Source organism: Alnus glutinosa, chromosome 9, assembly GCF_958979055.1.
Source record: "Alnus glutinosa chromosome 9, dhAlnGlut1.1, whole genome shotgun sequence".
NCBI classification, from domain to species: domain Eukaryota; kingdom Viridiplantae; phylum Streptophyta; class Magnoliopsida; order Fagales; family Betulaceae; genus Alnus; species Alnus glutinosa.
The window spans coordinates 25,222,814-25,246,309 of record NC_084894.1 but is presented as its reverse complement, the minus strand read 5'-3'; the positions used below and the strand labels follow the sequence as shown (position 1 = coordinate 25,246,309).

General features: G+C 37.8%; 2 protein-coding genes, 1 long non-coding RNA gene and 1 pseudogene across 5 annotated transcripts; 1 reads left to right on the top strand and 3 right to left on the bottom strand.

Annotated features, from left to right (window-relative positions):
- Nucleotides 1–2,030: 2,030 nt before the first annotated feature.
- LOC133877562 (UDP-glycosyltransferase 76E2-like) lies at nucleotides 2,031–3,790 on the bottom strand. Its single transcript, XM_062315917.1, has 2 exons — nucleotides 3,201–3,790; nucleotides 2,031–3,029 (listed from the first exon to the last, which is right to left on the bottom strand). Exons 1-2 carry the CDS (start codon nucleotides 3,682–3,684, stop codon nucleotides 2,155–2,157), a joined length of 1,359 nt encoding a protein of 452 aa, XP_062171901.1. The 5' UTR covers nucleotides 3,685–3,790; the 3' UTR covers nucleotides 2,031–2,154.
- A 1,609-nt stretch (nucleotides 3,791–5,399) lies between these two features.
- LOC133877003 (uncharacterized) lies at nucleotides 5,400–8,779 on the top strand. Of its 3 annotated transcripts, XR_009901635.1 has the most exons (4): nucleotides 5,400–5,817; nucleotides 5,980–6,030; nucleotides 6,137–6,387; nucleotides 8,312–8,779. It is a non-coding gene; the product is annotated as an uncharacterized LOC133877003 (long non-coding RNA). The 3 variants fall into 3 exon arrangements; XR_009901634.1 differs by lacking the exon at nucleotides 5,980–6,030 and having other exon boundaries at nucleotides 8,454–8,779; XR_009901633.1 differs by lacking the exon at nucleotides 5,980–6,030.
- Nucleotides 8,780–16,185: 7,406 nt separating this feature from the next.
- LOC133877564 (UDP-glycosyltransferase 76E2-like) lies at nucleotides 16,186–17,784 on the bottom strand (annotated as a pseudogene).
- A 3,160-nt stretch (nucleotides 17,785–20,944) lies between these two features.
- On the bottom strand, nucleotides 20,945–23,380 carry LOC133877087 (UDP-glycosyltransferase 76E2-like). The gene is made up of 2 exons (XM_062315324.1): nucleotides 22,773–23,380; nucleotides 20,945–22,044 (listed from the first exon to the last, which is right to left on the bottom strand). Exons 1-2 carry the CDS (start codon nucleotides 23,245–23,247, stop codon nucleotides 21,176–21,178), a joined length of 1,344 nt encoding a protein of 447 aa, XP_062171308.1. The 5' UTR covers nucleotides 23,248–23,380; the 3' UTR covers nucleotides 20,945–21,175.
- Between the last annotated feature and the right edge of the window lie 116 nt (nucleotides 23,381–23,496).

Below are 23,496 nucleotides of genomic sequence, written 5' to 3'. Positions count from 1 at the left end.
TGATCTTTTAATAATCAAGAGCACTACTATTGTAACCTTAATCATGATTGCATCGAAAATTGGCTATATTATTATTATTATTATTATTTTTGTAAACTAACATCATCAGGTAACATTAACCACACCATCTAAATAAATACCATCACATATTTCCATAAACATCACATTCGTTTCATAATTAAGTCGGTAGTAAGCACAAACACATACGTACGTACCCAGTTTGAATCATATCGATCTTAAGACATGTACTAATCAAATAGTAAATAAATTCATAACATCACAAAATGACATTAAGTGTCATCGATTGTTTATATAGCCATAGTAAGTCCTTCAAACAGAGATTAATACAATAAACATAGTAAATTAGGTAGTCGTGTCTACCTCCTCGTGGAGAACGTCGACCCAAACCCCTTTTTTTTTTCTTTTTTTTTTTTCCTGGAGGCATTACTATTATGACTTAACTTTAAGAATGGAATTGAAGCGGAATTATAATTGTAAGAACAATACCTTAGCACTTATATATTAAAAACCTCATTTACTTTTATTTACATAATTACACTCTACTATTACATTATTTCTTACTACCTAAAACTTAATGAATACAATGGATACTATTACAACCCAAACCTAATTAAACCCCCGTGAAGAATTAAATACTATATCCTCTTCAACTTCTATGGATAGTAGTCCAAATGAACTAGTTTTCCTATAGCCTGTGTCGAACTCACTACCCTGTTCGACTTGAGGGTGTTGAGTGTTGTTCCCCGGCCATTCAACCAAAATAGGTGGTCAGTACTCTCCCATCGAACTCTCGGGGGGTGGTCGCACCCTCCTTGAGCCATCAAGGTGGACACGAACATCCCGCATGAGCTATCGAGGTTTGTCGTGATCATCCCTAATGAGCCATCGGGGCAGTCATGACTACTCCACATGGAGCCAGATATGATGGTTGCAACAATTTCAAATTGGTGTAGAAAAGATCTCATTAGATTCATTGTGCACTAGAATATGAAGTTGTTTGGCAAGTAAATGTAAAATTTCTAATTCCCTTTTCACTTCTCTCAAAAAAATCAAATAAAAAACATTTCAACTTTTTTACATTTTTAACATCACATCAATAAATTTTTTTTATTATTCAAATAAAAAACTCCACTACAAAACAAAACTTTTTCACTTTTCTATATAACATTCTCAAATTTTATATCACATCAATCATTTCTTACTACTATTCAAATAAATATTCCATTACACAATTACTTAATAAACATCTCCATAGTCATTGGCCTGTTCTTGTGGTCACGACCCCCTTAGTTGCGAACTAGGTTTGATGCTTAATAAATTGCACAGTAAACTGTGGTGATGCAATAAGCACCTTCATCGTGGTATGCACCCTCCTGCAAAGTTCGGCGAGGTGGTGTGTAACGTGTGTTGGTTGGATGGCCTCAATATGGTGGGTTGGTTGGCCATCCTCGAGGGACAAAGACCCATGTTCATGGTGCAGTGCAGTGGGCTCTCCACATAATAGCTTGGTGGATCTTTTATGTACTCCTGTGATCCGGCCATCAAGGCATGAGATTTGGGCTAACTCCAGTCGTGGGATTTGCTTAATTAGAACGGCCTTGGGGTGGCAGATGTACATGGTCAGTTTAGTTTTATATTTGTTGATGTGGTAGTGCCACACGACACTGTCACATTTTTTTTTGTAAGGCATTATAGTAAATTTTGAAGTATCTCTAGAAGTACTCTTGTTCAAAATGTGTCGGAGCTTTTGTTTGATTAGTTGTTATTACCTAAAGTAGTGCTACATCTACAATTGTTTTAACTTTATGACGCTATTCAGCACATGATTGGAGCTACGTCAGTCACGAAAAAGAATTATTGTCGTCTAATCATATTTTGAAAAGTGTCAAAAGAGTTATAAATGTAGCTTTTTCTATTACTTACCATATTAAATAAACAAAATAAATAAATACTCTGGTAGGAGAGAAAGGGATGATAAACTAGCTAGCGTGACATATTTCACAATACAAATAAATATAATTAGGAGAATATTTATTTATTTTCCTTTTTTGATCTTCCATACATGGACTTTAAATATGATCCCTCCATAAGAAGAAGAAAAAAAACCGATGTTTTGATCAAAGATATGTGAAATTAAAATGACACAATCATCTTTATTAGCTCATTCAAAGAATTATTGGAAGAACCACCTTCCCTGGTGCAAAGTTTCACTATCTCTTTGAAATTGTTGCTCCTCTTCCGCATTGATTTCCCTTCTTCATCTACCATAAGTCTTTTTACTGCTCTCTCTATCACACCTCTCTCTAAATCACTATCCAATTCTAGGCCTACCTTCCATATATAGTTCACATACCTTGCATTCACTCTCTGGTCCCCGAAACATGGTTTGCATATCATTGGAACACCTTCGCAAATACTCTCTAGTGTTGAATTCCATCCACAATGGCTAAAAAACTCTCCCATGGCACTATGCGGAAGAACTTCCTTTTGGGGTGCCCATTTCACAATATAACCTCTTTCGCCAATGTTTTTTTTAAAACTTTCAGGCAGTATCTCAATCCATTCTACACCACGAATTGAGCCTGGGCGAACCACCCATAAGAAAAGTTGTTGGCTATTTGCTAGCCCCCAAGCCATCTCAACAAATTCTTTGATGTCCATGAATGCCACGCTTCCCAAGCTTACATAAATGACTGAGTTACAACTTTGCTTATCAAGCCATGCCAAACAGCTAGTGTCCTCCTCTAATAAGCTACTAGAGGTGGCCGAAGCAAAACTATGCATTGGGCCTATTAGGAAGGTTGGAACTTGACATTGCTGTTGGGTCTTTGCCGATGATGAATTTTCAAGGCAGTCAATTGTATTATAAATGATGGCCGAAGATGTTCTAATGTTGGCGGCTCCACTCATTAGTTGCAAAGTGTTCTCTAATTTTCCGAAAATGGGGATAGGTAGATCTTTGAACCTGAGTGGATAAAGCTCCGGAATTGGATCCTGCGACCTAGATTCTGTAATTCAGAAAAATTCAAGTGATTAGTTTGATGGGCTATGATCATTTAGCACTAAGAAGATAATTTATGCTCTTCCTACTTCCTCCTCACTAGAGAGCTTTAAGGACAAACAGCTCGTTTCTTCTTATCGATCCACGTTACCGCCCTAGTGCATGTATAATAATATACCTGGGAAGGGAATGTGGCCTTCTGCCTTTAGGTTCATGAGGGCAGTACGAGCAAGAAAAGTGGCAGCACTAGATGTGCGTAAGACGATGCTTGGAAGCTTTATATCCTTTGCCGCTGCTGCGGAAAAGTACATGAGCTCATCGTGGATGATGCAGGCGATTCCATCGTCTGGGCCCTGTTGCCTCATCACTTCAGCAGCCAAGCATTCTCGGAAACGAGCTTTGCATTTGGCATTAAGCTGCAATACAATGGCTCCTCCGTCGCCAGCTAAGATGTTGTGGTCAGAAGAGGTATCTGGTAAGGAAAGAAAGCTGAAATCGGGGTGGATTGAAGGGTTGGGGGAGTTGTATTGGGCGTGAACGACAGTGATGGAGAAGCCATTGGAGTGGAGGATGCTGCCCAACTGAAGCATTGGGTTTATGTGGCCTTGGAACGGCGCTGGTACTAGCACCACCCGGAGGCGTCTCTTTCCCTGCTTTTCCATCTCTCTTAATTTCTCTCTCACTGATCTCTCAGACACACACGCAGAGTACTTAACTTTGCACCTTGAAATTTACTGCAAATTGTAGACATGCGTATGCAATGACGAAGGTTTAGAGATGGAGTAATCGCATTGATGCCACGACTCAAAGTATATATATATATATATACAGGACGGCTGGCGGCGTTAATTAATGTGTTTAGTAGGTACTTGTCGAATCTGATAACTATCCTTGTGATTTCGGTTGTAATTATAACCAAGATTTGGATGCTTGCCGTTTGGAAATCGTGGCAATCTTGGCTGCTTGTGCTTATATAAAAGTGGGAAGCGGCACCGAATTTCTTTTCCAAGTGTACGTTTTCTTTATAGCCCTGACAGAGCAAAATAATTTTAGAAGTTAATATTGTGTTTCTCTACAAATGTACTGAATTTTAAAATTATTATTAGGTCTGTAATTGATTGAGTAATTCTATAAGTCACTTGTGTCGTGTATCACTCATGTATCCTTCTAAAAGTAAGATGACTTTTAAAATCACAATTTGATCAAAATTCAATAGCCACGCCTCCGGCCTCCTGGGAATCTTATGTTGCCTGCAGGGGCTTCTGACGCATCAGGCTAGGAGGTGAACCAAGCTTCTGAGCCACTACCACTAGTCCCAGAAGTCACTCGTGTCGTGCGTCGCTCTTGTGTCCCTCTAAAAATAATGTGGTTTTTAAAATCACAATTTGGTCAAAATTCAATAGTGATCAATCACAAGTCCAACGGTGATTTTAAAAGTTACCTTATTTTTGGAAGGACACAAGAATGACGTTTAGCAATATTCGTGATTGATCACTATTAAATTTTGATAAAATGGTAATTTTAAAAGTCATATCATTTTTGGAGAGTTACAAAAATAGCACATGAAAGACTTATAGAATTGCTCAACAAAGCACCTTATATATATATATATGAGAATAGGATTCATGATCGAAAATTTATTTTGTTTTATTTAATTGTGTATATGATGCTACGTAGTAAATATATTGTTATCCAATTTAAAAATTTTAAATAATGTGTCATCGTCTACACCTGTAAGAACAGTCAAACTCGAAAGTTCAAATTCTATTTCACTTTCAACAACATCCAATTCCAGCAAAAGATTATGTACCAAAAGAAAGCTTCTTTTAGGTCGGTTTTTAATGTACATTTGTGAGTCATATTTTAAACGATTTTCAAAATAATTTAGGTCAATTTTTAATATTTGAACTTATCAAATTTCTTTTAAATTTTAATCTTTTAAAAATATATTAACTCCACGTTACTTTTATTATTATTTTTTTTTTTCAAAATGTTACACCAGAAATTAACCACCGCAACCAATCCGTCCCTTGAGGATTTTATATGACGGAGGCCAGTAAAGATTGAGAAATGCTAGACATGAGACTTTCTTCCGTCTCATGTCCGTCCCTTTCCAGCGTGGCACAACCAATTTATTAAAAAAATGAGAACTTTTGGGAAAGAGAAATACGGAGACAGGAGAAATGGAAACGAGGAGGAATGATAGGCAGGGGCAATTGTGCCGGCCCCTTGCCCCCTCTTTTAATTAATAAATGTTTTTTTTTAATCAAAAAGCAATTTTGATGTGATATCAGAATTACTTTTTGATTAAAAAAAATATTTACTTATTATATATGCCGGTTGGGGGCCGGCACAATTGCCCCCAAATATCATTCCTCGGAAACGAGGCTTCAAGACATTTCCCTCCATTTCTCCCAATTTTCAGTTTCCCTCCATTTCTCCCCATTATCAGCGCCGACCACCGCCCCCCTCACCCACCGTCCGGCTCCCCCACCAAACGGCCAACACCGTCCGGCCCTCTCAGACCACCATCCGACCCTCCCCTCTCAGACCAAAAAACTCGACCCGCGACCCATTTCTCTCTCCCTCCCCACCGAACAGAGCGTCAGCCACCAACCCACCGACCGAACACCGCCCATCTTCGACCTGGTCTCTCTCTCTCTCTCTGGTTCCTCTCTCACCTTTCCTTTCTCTCTCGTTGCAGACCCACCGACCGCCACCTATCAGAGCACCGCCCACCGCAGTTCCACCGCCAATTGGGAGCGCTGAGCCGACTACCGTATTCTCTCTCTACGGTATCTCTCTCTCTCTCTCTATCTCTCTCTCTCTCTCTCTCCACGGTCGGCCACTGTGGGTTATTGCTCTGTTTTTTTTTTCTCTCTCTATGGCCAATCACTCCTTGGGTTTTGCTTTGTTAAATTTTTATTGTTTTTGTTGTCTTTTTTTGGTTCTTGAAGATGCTGGCCGGGTGTTCGACAAAATGTCTGAACCGAATTGTGCTTGGTTTGGTTGTGATAATCTTTTGTTGTCTTTTTTTATTTTTGTTCTTGAAGATTCTCGCCGGGTGTTCGACAAAATGTCTGAACCAAATTGTGCTTGGTTTTGTTGTTGTAGATAAAGTTGTCACATTGCTGATGTTTAAGTTTAATGATGATTCTTGGTGACGGAGAGGACGAGTTAAACTATGCTCTTCTTGATAGGCAAAAGGAGATGGACTTCTATGATTGAAAACATAAAAAGAAACAGAAAAGGAATGAAGATACTGGTCCTTCTTCCAATTTTAATGTTGATGAGGCAGCTCTTGGTGATATAGCTAAAACCATGCAGGCTTTTGTCTATAAGGGAGCTGAGGTTCCTGAAGACAGGTTAGTATACCTTTTATATTCATCTCATTCTTTCATAATTTGAGTCACCCATTTTAATTATCATAAATGGTCACCAAAATGTGCGGATCCAGTCCTTTATTTTATGCAAGTGTGAATTGAGCTTATTTACTGGCATCAATGAGAAGACTCTTTGGGTACGGGTAGGAGTTGATGAACAGAGACACTATGGCCTTGTTTGAAATCCCCATTCCCCTCCCCTCCCCTTCCCTTCACTTCTCCCAAAAAATATCAATTTCAAAATATTCTTACTTTTTTCACTTTTTATATCACATCAACACTTTTTTTATTACTTTTTAAATAAAAAACTCACTATAATACAAATTTTTCTCACTTTTTCATATAAATTATTTCAACTTTATATCACATCAATCATATTTTTTAATCATTAAAAAAAAATTCCAAAGGAAAGGGAAAGGGAAAGGGGATTTCAAACGGGGCCTAAATGTATAAAGAAGCCCATGGCTTTTGACTCTTCTGTTCTACAATTGGAATGGGAGCGCCCACGGATTTGTCGCAGTCATTTATTAATTAGCTGGGCCACTCAGCAACCTTTGTCACTCTTTAAGATTTTCTTCTTGTTTTCTTTTGGGGAATATTTTGTCTTTTTCTCTTATTTTGTTTTGTTCTCCGCCACTAGCAGCCCAATACTCCAAGGAATATATATATATATTCATGTATTTTTGCCAAACCACCAGTTTTTGGCAGTTAACTGCCCCTGGTTTTTTTTTTTTTTTTTTTTTTTTTAACAAATAGCATGTGCTATTTTGGATCTAAAATGCCCAAGGGCTACATCATGAGCAATGAGGGACATACCCCCCACACACTCTTAAGTCAGAAGGATCTGACTTAAAAAACAATTACATATGTGGAAACTCAAATTTCACTAAAATTACAATAAGCCCTCTAACAAAGAAAAATTCTAGTAAAACCTGAGCCACACATAAGCAATTGTACCTAGTAACAAGAGAATACACAAACACATCTAGCAACAAATTCAACCCAACACGTCGGAAGAATAACACTGTCTTCACCGGAGACCGGCGCGTGTACAACACGCGCCACCCCCGAAACCGCCAACCATCAGATCAGTCCACCAGTGCCCGGCCACCACCTTTGCCCGGCGAAAAAACGCCGGAACGAGACCTCCACGCGCCCGACGAAGAGAAAACTTCACTGGCGCGTGACGATCACGCGCCGGTCACCAATGATCCCGACGACCGGAACAAACATCAGCGGGACAAGACGACGCCGGCGAACCCATCTGAGCGGCGTGTGTCTCTAGAAAGCCGATGGCTAAGCGTAGATCTAGCATCCAAAAAAATAGACAGATTAGGCACTAACGCCCTCCACCGGCGAGACAAAAACGAAGACAAAGCACCCTGCCGGACGCCTCGGGAAGAACCTCCTGCCAGAGAAGACGAAAAGAAAGAAAAACCAAACACAAATAAACACAAAGCTCCAGAGCCCGAAGTACTCGGAGGACACAAACTCCACAGCCTAAACAGCTGGGAGAACAAAACCCATCCCCATGGAATACACCATGGGGGAAACAAAAAACACCACCGGGGAAGTGAGGCAAACAAGCCGCCCTTCCCGGCGAACAGCAGATTCTAAGCTTGTAACCAGAAACAGGCGCACGCGAGAGAGTCTCTCTCCTCAGCAAGAGTGTACGTATATTTAATTGCCCTTGGTTTTATTAGTTCCATCCAATGCAAGAAATAAATATTGCCACAGAATCTTGAAGAAATTTGACAAATGCAATTAAACGACAACCCATCTTTTATTGTCGGTTAGATGTATTATGGAGTTCAAGAATCTAAGTTACAATTGAAGTCTAATTATTATGTCAATTATGATATTCCCCAAGTTCTTAGTTTGGAGACTTAGGTTTTACTGTATGTAGGATAAGCAGGTGAGAGTGATACTGCATAACCTTCTGAAGATAATGAGGATAGAGATGGCTCTTTCTTGCACTCCTATTCTGATGCTATGAATGAAGAGTTGAAGACCACCTCTCTCACAAAAAGTTTTGTTCGTGGATGCAGGGAAAATCAAATGGCACAAAAGATACGGAGGAGGATTTCAGTCCCGTGGATGTGAACCTTGTAAAGAGCTTTCTTGATTCCTTTTCTTCCCAGTCCTGCTTCCAATTTGCTTGGTTCATGGGTGTACAACTCCCACACTATGACAAGAAGGGAAAATGATTCTCTCTATGGGCCTTGTCCAGTTTTGTATTTTGTTTTCGGTTTAGTTGAGTGGTTTCAGGTGTAATTTTTTGAGGAGAAATATGGTTTCTTGGTGGAGGCATCATGTGTATTTCTTAGAATTTTGATTCCTAAACTTATTAAGCATTTGGCTCCAATCATTCTTATGACTTAGTAGTTCTGGTGGCATTTTCTTATTTGATTTGTCAACTTGGTAGTTGTTAGTAGCCATAAATCTTTTTTTTTTTTTTTTTTTTCTCCAAAAACCATTACTATTAAGTAAAAGGAACAAAATAAAAAATAAAATCAAAAAACCATTGACTAGGTAGTTGGCCATGAATCTTTTTATTTTATTTTTCCCAAAAAACCATAACTGTTAAAGTAAAAGGAACAAATTAAAAAATAAAATCAAAGAGTAAAAAAGCTAAGTCAATGTGTATCGGTCTTATCTTCGCACAAAATTGTTCAAGAAATTCTAAATTGTCTTTGTATAATTACTCAACCCAAAATGTTTGATCATAATTACATCAAAATGCATTCACATTGAAACAAGTATATACAATGAGTGTCATCCGGTCTCGATATATACAAATGTATACATTAGCTGCATTTCAAAGTGCTTTGATCCACCATAAAGCTTACACCTTTTAGGCTCTCCTTAAATATCTCTTGTAGCCAAAAGTGACTTTCAACTATTCACTTTTTGTGTGAATGTGTCCTACAAAAAAGATAATTGTCAAGTATCCAAGTATTAGAAAACATATTAGATTAATAGAGCAAATTGCATAGACATTGTACAAGAGTAAACAGAAGGCATTTGGCAGTAGAATCAAAATGGCTTGGAAGGAGCACAACCTAGAAGAAATATACAGACGAAATTGACATCGTTTTTTAGGGAGCAACTGTAGATTGATCAACAATCTATTCTTTGTCATTTACCAACAATCATTTACCAACAATCAAGCTGCCCATTGAAGCAAAATCAAGCTTGAAAGGAAAAAAGAAAAGGGAAGAGGCACGTTGAACATTCAATCTACAATTCCTTTTTTCCAACTGGTTGAACCTTCTTTCTGTTTAATTACATCCTCACAGTAACGAATTTTTTTGCATAAGATTAAAAGCTTAAATTGTAGATTTTAACAGATTAGTTTTTCTGCAAATGAAGTGGATTAAACTTAAACATCAGCAATGTTACAACTTTATCTACAACAACAAAACCAAGCACAATTTGGTTCAGACATTTTGTCGAACAGCTGGCGAGAATCTTCAAGAACAAAAAAAAAAAAAAAAAGACAACAAAAGATTATCACAACCAAACCAAGCACAATTCGGTCCAGACATTTTGTCGAACACCCGGCCAGCATCTTCAAGAACCAAAAAAAGACAACAAAAATTTAACAAAACAAAACCCAAGGAGTGACCGGCCATAGAGAGAGAAAAAAAAAACAGAGCAACAACCCACAGTGGCCGACCGTGGAGAGAGAGAGAGAGAGAGATGCCGTAGAGAGAGAATACGGTAGTCGGATCAGCGCTCCCAATCGGCGGTGGAACTGCGGTGGGCGGTGCTCCGATAGGTGGCGGTCGGTGGGTCTGCAACGAGAGAGAAAGGAAAGGTGAGAGAGGAACCAGAGAGAGAGAGAGAGAGAGAGAGACCAGGTCGAAGATGGGCGGTGCTCGGTCGGTGGGTTGGTGGCTGACGCTCTGTTCGGTGGGGAGGGAGAGAGAAATGGGTCGCGGGTCGAGTTTTTTGGTCTGAGAGGGGAGGATCGGACGGTGGTCTGAGAGGGCCGGACGGTGTCGGCCGTTTGGTGGGGGAGCCGGACGGTGGGGGAGGGGGGCGGTGGTCGACGCCGATAATGGGGAGAAATGGAGGGAAACTGAAAAATTGGGAGAAATGGGAGGAAATGTCTTGAAGCCTCGTTTCCATTTCTCCTGTCTCCGTATTTCTCTTTCCCAAATGTTCTCATTTTTTTAATAAATTGGCTGTGCCACGCTGGAAAGGGACGGACATGAGACGGAAGAAAGTCTCATGTCTAGCATTTCTCGTAAAGATTTGTCTCTCTTTTTCTCTCTCTCTCTCTCTCTCTCTCTCACTCACTCACTCAGCCACGCGCACAGAAAGTGGGACAACGTTTGACGAGATAAACCGTAAAGAAAGTTGTGGCTCTTGTTTGATCCCTCTTTCCTTCTGGTTTCGGTTGTAATTATAACCAAGATTTGGATGCTTAGCCGTTTGGAAGACGTGCTGATCTTGGCTGCTTGTGCTTATTTAAAAGTGTGATGCGCCACCTAATTTCTTAATCTTTTACAAGCGTACGTTTCCTTTATATATAGTCCTAACAGAGAACCTTTATAATATAGATTGTGATTTGATTCTTGTACAACACCAATACAACAAATGTACAACAACCCCTCACATGAGGGTGTGCCCCAGTATGTGGGACCCATCCTCATGTGAGGGATTATTGTACATTTGTTGTATTGATGTTGTAAATCTAACATTTTCCTATTATGAGAATATTCCTTTACATCAATCTTATATTATATAGATTTATGAGAATATTTCTGTACATCAATCTTATATTAAGACATATAAAGTATAAGATTTATACATGTATGTCTTATATATGTGGGTCACATATATATGAGTTTCACACCTAATGTGTCTTGATGTAGGATTGATATATAGTAATGTGATATATGAATAACACATCTCTATATTCAATCCTACTCAAATGGGTCCATTTTGTGCTTTGATGATACAAATATTATAATTTAATTTAATTTATTTGTTAAACCAGATATTTTATTATTTTTCTCGGTCAATATTTAACGAGAAATGATCCCTACACTCATTTCTCACAACAACCCCACAACAAGCTAACGTGGCTGGTAATATTTTATTATTTTTTTTGTTTTGTTTTCTTTTCTTTTTGTAAAAAAATAATAAAATATTACCAGTCACGTTAGCTTGTTGTGGGGCTGTTGTGAGAAATGAGTGTAGGGATCATTTCTCATATTTAACTGTGTCAAAAAGAGCCATTTAGCGCGTTCTGTGCCGTAATTGAGGTATATAACATTAATATTATTTTAATTAGCAACTAGTATGGAGATGATGAGGGATTGGAGTATACAAGTTCACAAGTGTGGAAGTTATATATATATATATATATATATATTTTCTTTTTTAACATTGGGGGTGGCTAACTATTTTTTTTTTTTTTTAATTTTCTTTAAAGTTTTTTATATTTTTCTTTTTTTAAAGTTTTTTATTAATTTTAATTTTTTAATTTTTTTATGTTGTGCCACGTGTCAACACTCAGGGGTTGACACGTGGCAAACCATTAAATATTGGACGAAAAAATAGACAGAGGTACTAAGTCTGTTTTTTCCCAAACCACAAGTATCATTTGTGATATGAATGAAAGTACAGGGGGCAAAAAATAAAGTTTCCAAACCATAGGTATCAATAAGGATTTTAACCCATTTTTTTTTAAGTCCGAATCTTTTGAAAGTATATTGGTTTCATATTACTTTTGCCTTTTTGGCCAAATGTTATACGAAAAAACAATATAATCAACCAAACTAATGTAAACTTTACTTATTCCTAATCCAAAACGATATCATTTTGGTATTAAACATCAAAACAATATTGCCGTTTTGGTGAATTTCTTAAATATAATATATAGAAGATATAGAAGAAATACAAGAAATATATACTATATAAAGTGTTTCACATATGAAGATAATAGTTTTTGCTAACCGCATCTGCATCTGCATCTGCATCTACATCTACATCTACATCTGCGGATAACGGATAGTAAAAAATTGCAAATTACATATTCGAGCCAATAATATCAATCCACCACGTGTACACTCCTAACATCGACACAGGCTTACAAATCACTTATCCCATGGAATGTGTTATTTTTACATTACTTTAGTTTACACCAAGATACATTAGGTGTGGGACCTATGAATGTGAGACCCCATGTATAAGACTCAAATACATGAATCACACACACTATGTATTTTGGTGTAAATTTGATGTACACCCATGTAATGTAAAAAAATCATTACCAGACCCTCACTCTTATCATCTCAATCATCAAGCCATCGAGTACACTCATTCGGATCTAATCTGCTTTGGTAATGGTGAAGGTTTGCCAATCTTTTACCCATTGGTTTAGCTAAAAGGAAAGTGTCACTAAAAAATAAATAAATAAGATGAATTATTGATGGTTTTTTTGTAAACGGTTTTTAAAACTATTTAGAATTAAATTGTTAGAGACATTTTTTTATAATCGTCTGTAAAAAATTTAGTATAGACGGTTTGATTAAATCGTTCATAAATTTCAGATAATTTGGACCAAATTGTTCAAAAATTTATATTTTCAGACAGTTTGGTTCAAACCATCTAGAATTTTATCGACGGATTAGGAAAAATAGTCTATAAATGTTACGAACAGTTTGGTCTTAAACCGTCCATAATATATATATATATTAAGTAGAAATATTCCACTTCTGCCTCTGTATTCTTTCTCTCTTCCTTTTATTTTTTTTAATCTCATATTTTATCGTCTGGCCGTCTTTCCTTCTTCTTCGTTCTTTTCTCCTTTTTTCGACTGAAACACCGAGAGAGAGGGAGATCATAGAGAGACTGAGAGAGAGAGATTTGCTGACGGGATCTGGACGGAACGGTGAGATCGGGACGGGATCTGTCAAACCCACGCCGGTGTGCGTGGGTTTTCGGCCGGATCTGGTGAGGTCGTCGGTGTTTTCAGCTGGATCCGACCGAAACCCACGCTCGGTCTCTCTCTGTCTAGCCTGATACAGAGAGAGATCCGATATTCCGGCTTGTTCTCTCTTCTTCTCTCTTTCTCTGTCGCCAGCCGGTGTGCATGGGTTGGCGTGGGTTGACAGATTTCTGGTCGGATCTCTCTTCCTCCCTCTTTCTCTGTAGCCAGTCGGTGTATATTGTTGTAGATCTGCTTTGTTTGATGTTGTTCTCAGTAGTCTTTGGTTATTGCATGTGCCAGTGTAGATCTGTTTTGTTGCTGTTGTTCTGAATGTTGTGTGTAGATCTACTTTGTTTCTTTTAAAGTGATTTGGTGGAGTAGGGATAGGTTGGGTATTTAAAGTGACAAGAGGATATTTCTAGTACTTTCTTGAGAAACGGTTGAACGAACGTAGGTTCTCGCAGAGTTAACACTTAAGAATATATATATATATATATATATATATATATATATATATATATATATATATATATATATATATATATATATATATATATATATATATATATATATATATATATATATATATATATATATATATATGTTTGTTCTTCGATATACTTAAATCTAGAGTTGCTTAGATCCATTATTGTATGAAATGACATACCAAGAGGGAAACTAAATTGTAAGTGAGAAGAGGAGGAAATGGTGGAGGGTTTAATTCTTGTTGAAAAATTCGCTTTAGACAACAAGTTATTAAATACAAGATTACAAAACCAATTCTTAAGTGATTACCACATGTATCAATACCAAAATTAAAGTAAGTAAAAAAGAAAATTCACAAAGAGATTTTGGTAACGAAATAAAAACCTTTTGAATAACTTTACCAAAAGTAAAAGAAAAATGCTAGGAGTACTTAAAGTTTTACAAATGAAAGCTTAAAAACTAACGTGGCATGTTCTAGAAAGACAAAAATGCACTTCACCTACCCCTACTCCCAGCCTCTGATGGTCGACCAAGAAAACATGAGATGGTTGAGAAGGAGAGGGAGATCCGGCCGGTCCGTGGGTTTTGGTGTCCGTCCAGTAGCAGATCTGTGGGTTTTGGTGTGATGGGTTTAATCGAAGATGGAAGCAGTAGCAGATCCGGCCGGCGACGAAGATCCGGCAGGCAAGGGAGATCCTACCGACAGTGATTTGGCTGATGCGTCATGAGAATCTCCACGTTAGCTTAATATTAAAATAAGTTAAAACAACTTTTAATACATAAAGACCAAACTACCCTTCCAAGTTGAATCAGCCCACCGAAAATCGTGGACTCATTGCTAGGTGGTGCTTTTCCAGGTTGAGATCGAAATGTGGCGTTCAAGAGATGTTATTGTGCCATGTAACACTGTGCCCGATCATCGCCTTCTTCGTGATAAGGCCGAATCATGATGGATTTCGGTGTTTAGGATCACTGGTCGGATCTGCTACTGGCCAGACACCAAAACCCACGCACTGGCCGAATCACTACCGGCAAGATCTCCCTCGCCGGCCGGATCTTCGTCGCCAGCTGGATTTGCTACTGCTTCCATCTCCGGCTAAACCCATCACATTGAAACCCACAGATCTGCTACTGAACAAACACCAAAACCCACGGACCTACTGGATCTGCTACCGGTCGGATATGCTACCGGCCGGATCTCCCTCTCCTTCTCACCCATCTCATGTTTTCTTGGTCGGCCATCAGAGGCTGGGAGTAGGGGTAGGTGAAGGGCATTTTTGTATTTCTAGAAGATGCCACATTAGTTTGTAAGCTTCCATTTGTAAAACTTTAAGTAATCCTAGAATTTCTCAAAGTAAAATCACTCAAAGGGCCAACCAACCTCAACGGCATCCACTATAGAAGATTTGTGTTACATATTGATCTTAATTACAAAATCTTATAACTCCCAAGACTCAATTTGTAACCAAACGATTAGTACTCATCTTCCATCGCAATGGCTCTAAAACTTTTGGCATTCATCTACATGAATCACTTTCTAAACAAACTTTATCCGCTACAATCTAAAACTTTGGTGACTATAGGCTAGCTTTTTTTGTGGTTTGAATAACAAGAATGAACTAGGAGATATTTAGGCTCAAGGGTAATATTGGTAAAACCCTCTGAAATAAATAAAACATAGCCTCTAAGGGTCTATGGAAATCGTGGTATGCAGATGCTTGTATAAAAGGCAAGAAAACTGAGGTTTTAGGTCAAAGTTGATTAAAATTAAAACCCTTTGCGACTGATTCGGTCAATCAAGACTTAAGTTTGGTCAATCAAGAAAGTAGGGTTTCACAACTTAATCAGTGATTAATTTGATTGATCAAGCTTCGATTGATTCTTCGACCAAACGTCTTATTTTTTAATATTGGACTTGTTGCATTGCTTCAATTGATCGAGCTTAGACTAAGGTGTCGACCGAGATCTTCCAAACTTCAATTCTTGACAATTCTTGAACCGCATTTTGATCCCGACTCAAGCATAAACTTAAACCGTACAACATACCATGTTTGCATATTAATTTCACCGACACTAAAAACCTAACACTTGTTATTGTTCAGAATGAATAGGAGGTTTTGATTAATTACTTTTTATTACTTCTCTTAATATATATATATATATAACGATAAACTAGTATGACGAACTTCAGGGTACAAATAATTAAATAGAAAATGTTTGGAGTATTATAATTTTTACTACAATTTTTGTACAAATTAACATTGCAGTCCATAATTAGAATCCACACACATAATATAACTAAATGCATGCATCCATCAATTGAAAGGAAAAAAAGAAAAGAAAAAAAGTATTTATCAAATCATCTTTGCATTCTCTTTCTTATATCAAAGCATCTTTGCAATTAAAATGACATGATCATGTCTATTAGCTTTTTCAATGAATTGTTGGAAGAACCACCTTCTCTGATGCAAAGTTCAAATCTCTCCTTCAAATTCTTTGCCCTCTTTTGAATCTCCTTCCCGTCTTCTTCCATCAAAAGTCTTCTTACAGCTCTCTCTATCTCACCTCTCTCCCAAGTACTCTCCAATTCCAGACCTACCCTCCATATGTAGCTCACATACCTTGCATTCACTTTTTGGTCTCCGGAACGTGGTTTGCAAATCATTGGAATTCCATCGCAAATGCTTTCTAGCGTTGAATTCCATCCACAATGACTCAAAAACCCTCTCACTGCATCGTGCGCTAGAACTTTCTTTTGGGGTGCTCATTTCACAATGTAACCCCTTTCGCCAATATTTTCTTTGAAACCTTCAGGCAATACCTCAATCCATTCTGCACCACGAACTGAGCCTGGTCGAACCACCCACAAGAAAGGTTGCTGGCTGTTTGCTAGCCCCCAAGCCATCTCAACAAGATCTTTGGTGTCCATGAATGAGGTGCTTCCCAAGCTTACATAAATGACCGAGTTACAACTTTGCTCATCAAGCCATGTCAAGCAGCTAGTATCCTCTTCCAATAAGCTACCAGAGGAGGCCGATGCAATCCTATGCATAGGGCCTATTGGGAAGATTGGAACTTGACATTGCTGTTGGATCTTTTCCAATGATGATTTTTCAAGGCAATCAATTGTATTGTAAATGACGGCCGAAGATGTTCCAATGTTGGAAGCTTTACTCAATAGTTGCAAATACTGATCTAATTTTCCAAGAACAGTGAGAGGTAGATCCTTGAACCTGAGTGGATACAGCTCCGGAACTGGATCCCGCGACCTAGATTCTGTAACGCATAAAGGTTTAAGCTATTAGTTTGACGAGTTAAGATCATTTAACACTAAGAAGATATATAATTTGTGCGGGGAGAGACAGAGAGAGAGAGAGAGAAAGAGAGAGACTATGTACGTTATTTTACTTTTTTATATGTTGAAAATCAAACATAGATGATAATATACCAGGGAAGGGAATGTGGCCTTCTGCCTTTAGGTTGAAAAGGGCAGTACGGGTAAGAAAAGTGGAAGCACTAGCTGTGCGTAAGATGATACTTGGAAGATTCAGATCCTTTGCCGTTTCTTCAGAGAAGTACATGAACTCATCATAGATAATGCAGGCGATTCCATCGTCGGAGCCCACTTCAGCCAAGCATTCTCGGAAACGAGCTTTGCAAACGGCATTAAGGTGAAATATAAAAGCTATTAACCCGCAAGCTAAGATGTTGGGGTCAGATGAGGTATCTGGTAAGGAAAGAAAGCTGAAATCCGGGTGGTTTGAAGGGTTGGGGGAGTTGTATTGGGCGTGAACGACAGTGATGGAGAAGCCATTGGAGTGGAGGATGCTGCCCAATTGAAGCATTGGGTTTAGGTGGCCTTGGAACGGGCATGGCACTAGCACCACCCGGAGCCGTCTCTTTCCTTCCTTTTCCATCTCTCTCTCTCTCTCTCTCTCTGTCTCTCTCTCAGACACAACACATCGCAAACAAAGTCTTTGCACCTTTAAATTGATCGAAGACAATCATAGACATGTCACATGCGTGTGCAATGACGAAGGTTTATTAGTTGGACTAACTAGTGGAGTAATCAATCACATTGATGCCACGGCCAACGCTTGACTGGAAAAACCGTAAAGAAAGTTGTGTCTCTTGTTTGATACCTTTTGCCTGGCGGCTGCTGGCGGCTGGCGCCCTTGTGGTTTTGGTTGTAATTATAACCGAGATTTTTGGATGCTTGCCGTTTTGGAAATCTTGGCTGGGAAACGGCACCTAATTTCTTTTCTAAGTTCTTAATAGTCCTAACATATGACCCTTAGCCATTATTAAGACAAGAGTTACAAATACTCAAGAGACAAGAATTACAAAAACTTAAGAGACAAGAGTTACAAGATAATAAATTAGATTTATTAATTGTTGTTAATGTAAAAGTAGAAGAGACTTGTAAACGTTCATACTATTTCTCTATAAATAGAGTCTTGTGTACAATCAAATATATTAAGGAAAGATGTAGCAAAAGAAAATGCTTTAACGTGTAGATGTAGGTCATAGGCCGAACCACCTAAAATCTGTGTTTATCTCTATTTCCTTTATCTCTCTTTAAATAATTATTAGTTCTTACATGGTATTAGAGTTATAGGCTAATGCTAATATTCTATCCTATGCCAATTTTTGTTTTTGTTTGTTCACTCATGCTTTTGCATTTTCAAATAACCAAAATCAAAATGCCTACAAATATCCATCGTGTGCCAATTTTTGTTTTTATTGGGTTTCCTCATCCTGTACCCGAGCTATTCTTCTTCCCACACCCACGTGAGTCTCTCTCTTTGTCAGGATGAGATGTCGTATTGCCATTGTTTCCTCTACTAGCAAATAACACCACCCAATTATCTCTTGTTAAAGAAAAAAAATTGTCCAAAAAGGTTTCATGCCCATAGTTGGCCAAATTCTGGCCATAGTAGCCACTTCCGGTCAAAGCTGCCGATGTCCAAATTCCGGCCAAAATCATCGATGTCCAAGTCCCGACCATAGTAGTCGATGCCGACCAGAGTTGCTAAAATCCAAGTTTTGGTCATAGAAACTGATATTCTAATTCAAGTCATAGTAGCCTTTTTTTTTTTTTTTTTTTTTTTTTCTTTATTTTTTTAGCCCTTTGATGTTCAAGCAAACCTCAACGTCTGTGATCTACCATTGGGTTTGCGGGGGCGTATTAAGACAAGAGTTACAAGCACTTATGAAACAAGAATTACAAAAATTCAAGAGACAAGAGTTACAATATGATAAATTAGATTTATTGATGTTAATGTAGAAGTAGAACAGACTTGTAAACGTTCATACTATTTCTCTATAAATAAAGTCTTGTATACAATCAAATATATCAAGGAAATATGTAGCAAAAGAAAAGATTTTGACGTGTGAATGTAGGCCATAAGCCGAACCACCTAAAATCTATATTTCCTTTCTTTCTTTTATCTCTCTTTCGATTATTATTAGTTCTTACAGCCATACATAGGAGCACCTTTAACAGCAAAATAACGATACTTATCTAGACTTTGAATCAACTTATTACATCTATGTTATACAGGTTGATATGACATGTTTTAAATGGTTTACAATATCAAAACACTTAAAAAAATATATATAAATAATAACTACTTAAAACATGTCATTTTAACTTGTGCCATTACTCTTATAGAAGGAATGTTTAAAGCTCATAAACCAAGTTTAATTAATCTCTTGTATTCGGGTAGTGATCATGGCATTATTGAGCTGCTTGAATGCTCTCTTTCTCTGCTTCTTCATTCCAGAGAAATTTGTCCATTTCTCAAGAGGGTTGTGTGTGGGCGAGCATTAATACGCTAGTCGCTTACCAAACTTACTGTAATATCCAGTTAGGCCCATGAATCCACGTACGAGGCTCCATTATAGTACTAAGCCGGGCCTGCTTAATGGCTTCGATTTTTGATTAACTATGGGATTTTTTTTTTTTTTTTTGAAACTTCCGTATCCACGTACGTGAAATAAGATTCCTCCAATAGAACAAGAAAAAAAAATTTATCAAATCATATGTGAAATTAAAATGACATTATCATCTTTATTAGCTCGTTCAAAGAATTGTTGGAAGAACCACCTTTTCTAGTGCAAAGTTTGGCTCTTTCTTTCAAATTTTTTCCCCTCTTCTTCGTCTCTTTCCCATCTTCATCCACCATAAGTATTCTTATAGATTTCTCTATCTCACTTCTCTCCAACTTGCTCTCATATTCCAGGCCTACTCTTTATATATGGCTTACATATCTTGCATTCACTCCTTGATCCCAGTAACACGGACTGTATATCACTGAAACTCATTCGTAAATACTTTACAGCGTTGAATCCATCCACAATGGCTCAGAAACCGTCCTACTGTACCATGTGCCAAAACTTCCTTTTGGAGTGCCAATTTCACAATGTAACCCCTCTTGCCAATGTTCTCTTTGAAACCTTGGGGCAGTATCTCATTCCATTTTGCACCAAGAACTAAGCTTGGCCGAACCACCCATAAGAAAGGTAGTTGGCTATTCACTAGCCCCTAAGCCATTTCAACTAGCTCTTTGACGTCCATAAATGCCTAGCTTCCCAAGCTTACATAAATGTCTGAGTTACAACTTTATTTATCAAACCATGTCAAGCAACTAGAAACAACTAAAACCACTATTAAACACCACAAATTGGATGGGAATTCGCCTAAGACGCCATGAAACCACTGGAATCAACAAATTCTAGAGTAGCCACCAATCAGTGCTTGAGTATCTCGATTCTGGAGATGGCACATGAATAGGATTTGGATCTAAAGAAGAGGAATACAATGCAAAAGCATAACTACTTGATGCCAAAGTTGCAGGAAAGGATGCCCGGCAGAACAGTGGATGAACGGCTGTGAAAAGAGATTTACCCTTTTCTCTTTTTCTTTTTCTTTTTTTCTTTTTTTTTTTTTTCAGCAGAAATTTTAGAGGAAACATAGGTGTCCACATGAAAGTAGCTCTAATACCATGTTGAGATTTGTATATAAATCTAAAATAGAATAAAAGCGGAATAGTAGTTGAAGTAAGAGAGAGAAAAGAGACAGAATTTATTTAGAATATATTCTAACAAAAATAACAATACTCTTCGAGTCATCGTACCCATTTATCACATCCATTTCATACAAGCTAATATGACGTGTTTTAAGTGGTTTACAATATCAACCACTTAAAAAAATATATATAAATGACAACTATGGGATTTCTTTATTTTTATTTTTTGGAAATTCTGTATATGGACAAGAAATATGATCCCTCCAATAAGAAAAAAGAAAATGTTTTAATCAAAGCATATGCAAAATTAAAATGACATGATCATCTTTATTAGCTCGATCAAGGAATTGTTAGATGAACCACCTTCTCTAGTGCAAAGTTCAACTCTTTCTTTTAAATCTTTGCCCCTCTTTCGCATCTTTTTCCCTTCGTCATCCACCATAAGTCTTCTTATAGCTCTCTCTATCTCACCTCTCTCAAATTTATTCTCATATTCCAGGCCAACTCTCCATATATGGCTCACATACCTTGCATTTACTCCTTGATCCCCATAACATGGCCGGCATATCATTGGAACTCCTTCGCAAATACTCTCTAACGTTGAATTCCATCCACAATGACTCAAAAACCCTCCCACTGCATCATGCGCCAAAACTTCCTTTTGAGGTGCCCATTTCACAATGTAACCCCTCTTGCCAATGTTTTCTTTAAAACTTTGAGGCAGTATGTCATTCCATTCTGCACCAGGAACTAAGCCTGGTCGAACCACCCACAAGAAAGGTTGCTGGCTATTCACTAGCCCCCAAGCCATCTCAACCAACTCTTTGACGTCCATGAATGCCGAGCTTCCTAAGCTTACATAAATGACTGTATTAAAACTTTGCTTATCAAGCCATGCCAAGCAGCTAGTGTCCTCTTCCAATAAGCTACTAGAAGTGGCCGAGGCAATCCTATGCATTGGGCCTATTGGGAAGATTGGAACTTGACATTGCTGTTGGATCTTTGCCATTGATGAATTTTCAAGGCAGTCAATTGTATTATAAATGATGGCCGAAGATGTTCGAATGTTGGCAACTTTACTCAGCAGTTGCATAAAGTTCTCTAATTTTTCCATAATAGGTAGATCCTTGAACCTGAGTGGATAAAGGTCCAGAATTGGATCCTTCGACCTCGATTCTGTAATTCAAAAAAGGTTTAAGTGATTTGTTTGATGTGCTATGATCATTTAATAGTAAGAAGATAATTTACGCCTGACAGAAGGAGCTTGCTCTTCCTCCTTCCTCCTCACTTAGATTATTATTAATTAAAGGGTTAAATACCCTATTGGTACTTGAGTTTTAGACTTTTTCAAATTTAGTACTTCAAATTTTATTTGTTTTATAGGTGGTAACTCAAATACCCGTTTGGTACCTCTGTTATATTTTTCATCAAAATAGTAACCGTTGAGGTTGACGTGTTGCACTATATAAAAAAAAAAATAAAAAAAATAAAAAAAATAAAAATAAAAATAAAAATCTTTAAAAAATTATTTAAAAATAATACAAATTTTTTTAAAAAAAAAAATTAAAAAAAGAGGGGTGGCTCATTTTTTTTTACTTTTTTTTTAAATTGTATTATTTTATTATTTTTATATAATTTTTTTAAAGATTTTTTTATTTTTTTGATGTTGACACGTGGCAGATTATTAATATTTAGACGAAAAAATATAACAGAAGTACCAAATAGATTTTTAAGCTTAACTCAATTTCTATCTATGAAACAAATGAAAACTCAAGTACTAAATTTAAAAAAGTTTAAACTCAAGTACCAATAGGGTATTTAACCCTTAATTAAATTATTAAATTTATAACCTATGATTTAAATAGAGGCTTTGAGTTTCAAAGAGAAAGAGACAATGTATATACCTGGGAAGGGAATGTGGCCTTCTGCCTTCAGTTGGAAAATGGCATGACCAGCAAGAGAAAGGGCAGCGCAACCAGTGCGTAGGACGATGCTTGGAAGCTTCAGATCCTTCGCCGCTGCTTCGGAGAAGTACATGATCTCATCGTAGATAACGCAGGCGATTCCATCGTCCAGTCCCTGTTGCCTCATCACTTGAGCCAAGCATTCCTGGAAAGGAGCTTTGCAATTGACATTAAGCTGCAATGCAAAAGGAATGAAGGACTCGCCAGTGAAGATGGATGAGGAATCTGGCAAGGCAAGAAAGCTGAAATCAGGATGGCTTGAAGGGTTTGGGGAGTTGTATTGGGTGTGAACGACAGTGATGGAGAAGCCATTGGAGTGGAGGATGCTGCCCAACTGAAGCATTGGGTTTAAGTGGCCTTGGAACGGCCCCGGTACAAGCACCACCCGGAGCCGTCTATTTCCTTCCTTTTCCATCTCTCAGTCTCTCTCTCTCTGGCAGGGACAGAGTTTAGAGTTGAATAAGACACGGCAAGATCTGAATCTTGATAGCGTATGCAATGACGAAGGCTTATTGTTTGGATCGAGCACGTAGTGGTGGAGGCATTAACTGGATAAACAGTAAAGAAAAAGTTTGAAAATCGACGCAATCTTGGCTGCTTGTGCTTATTTTAAAGTGGGCAAATCCCGTTGCCAAGTTCTTTATAGTGCTGACAGTCTAAACAC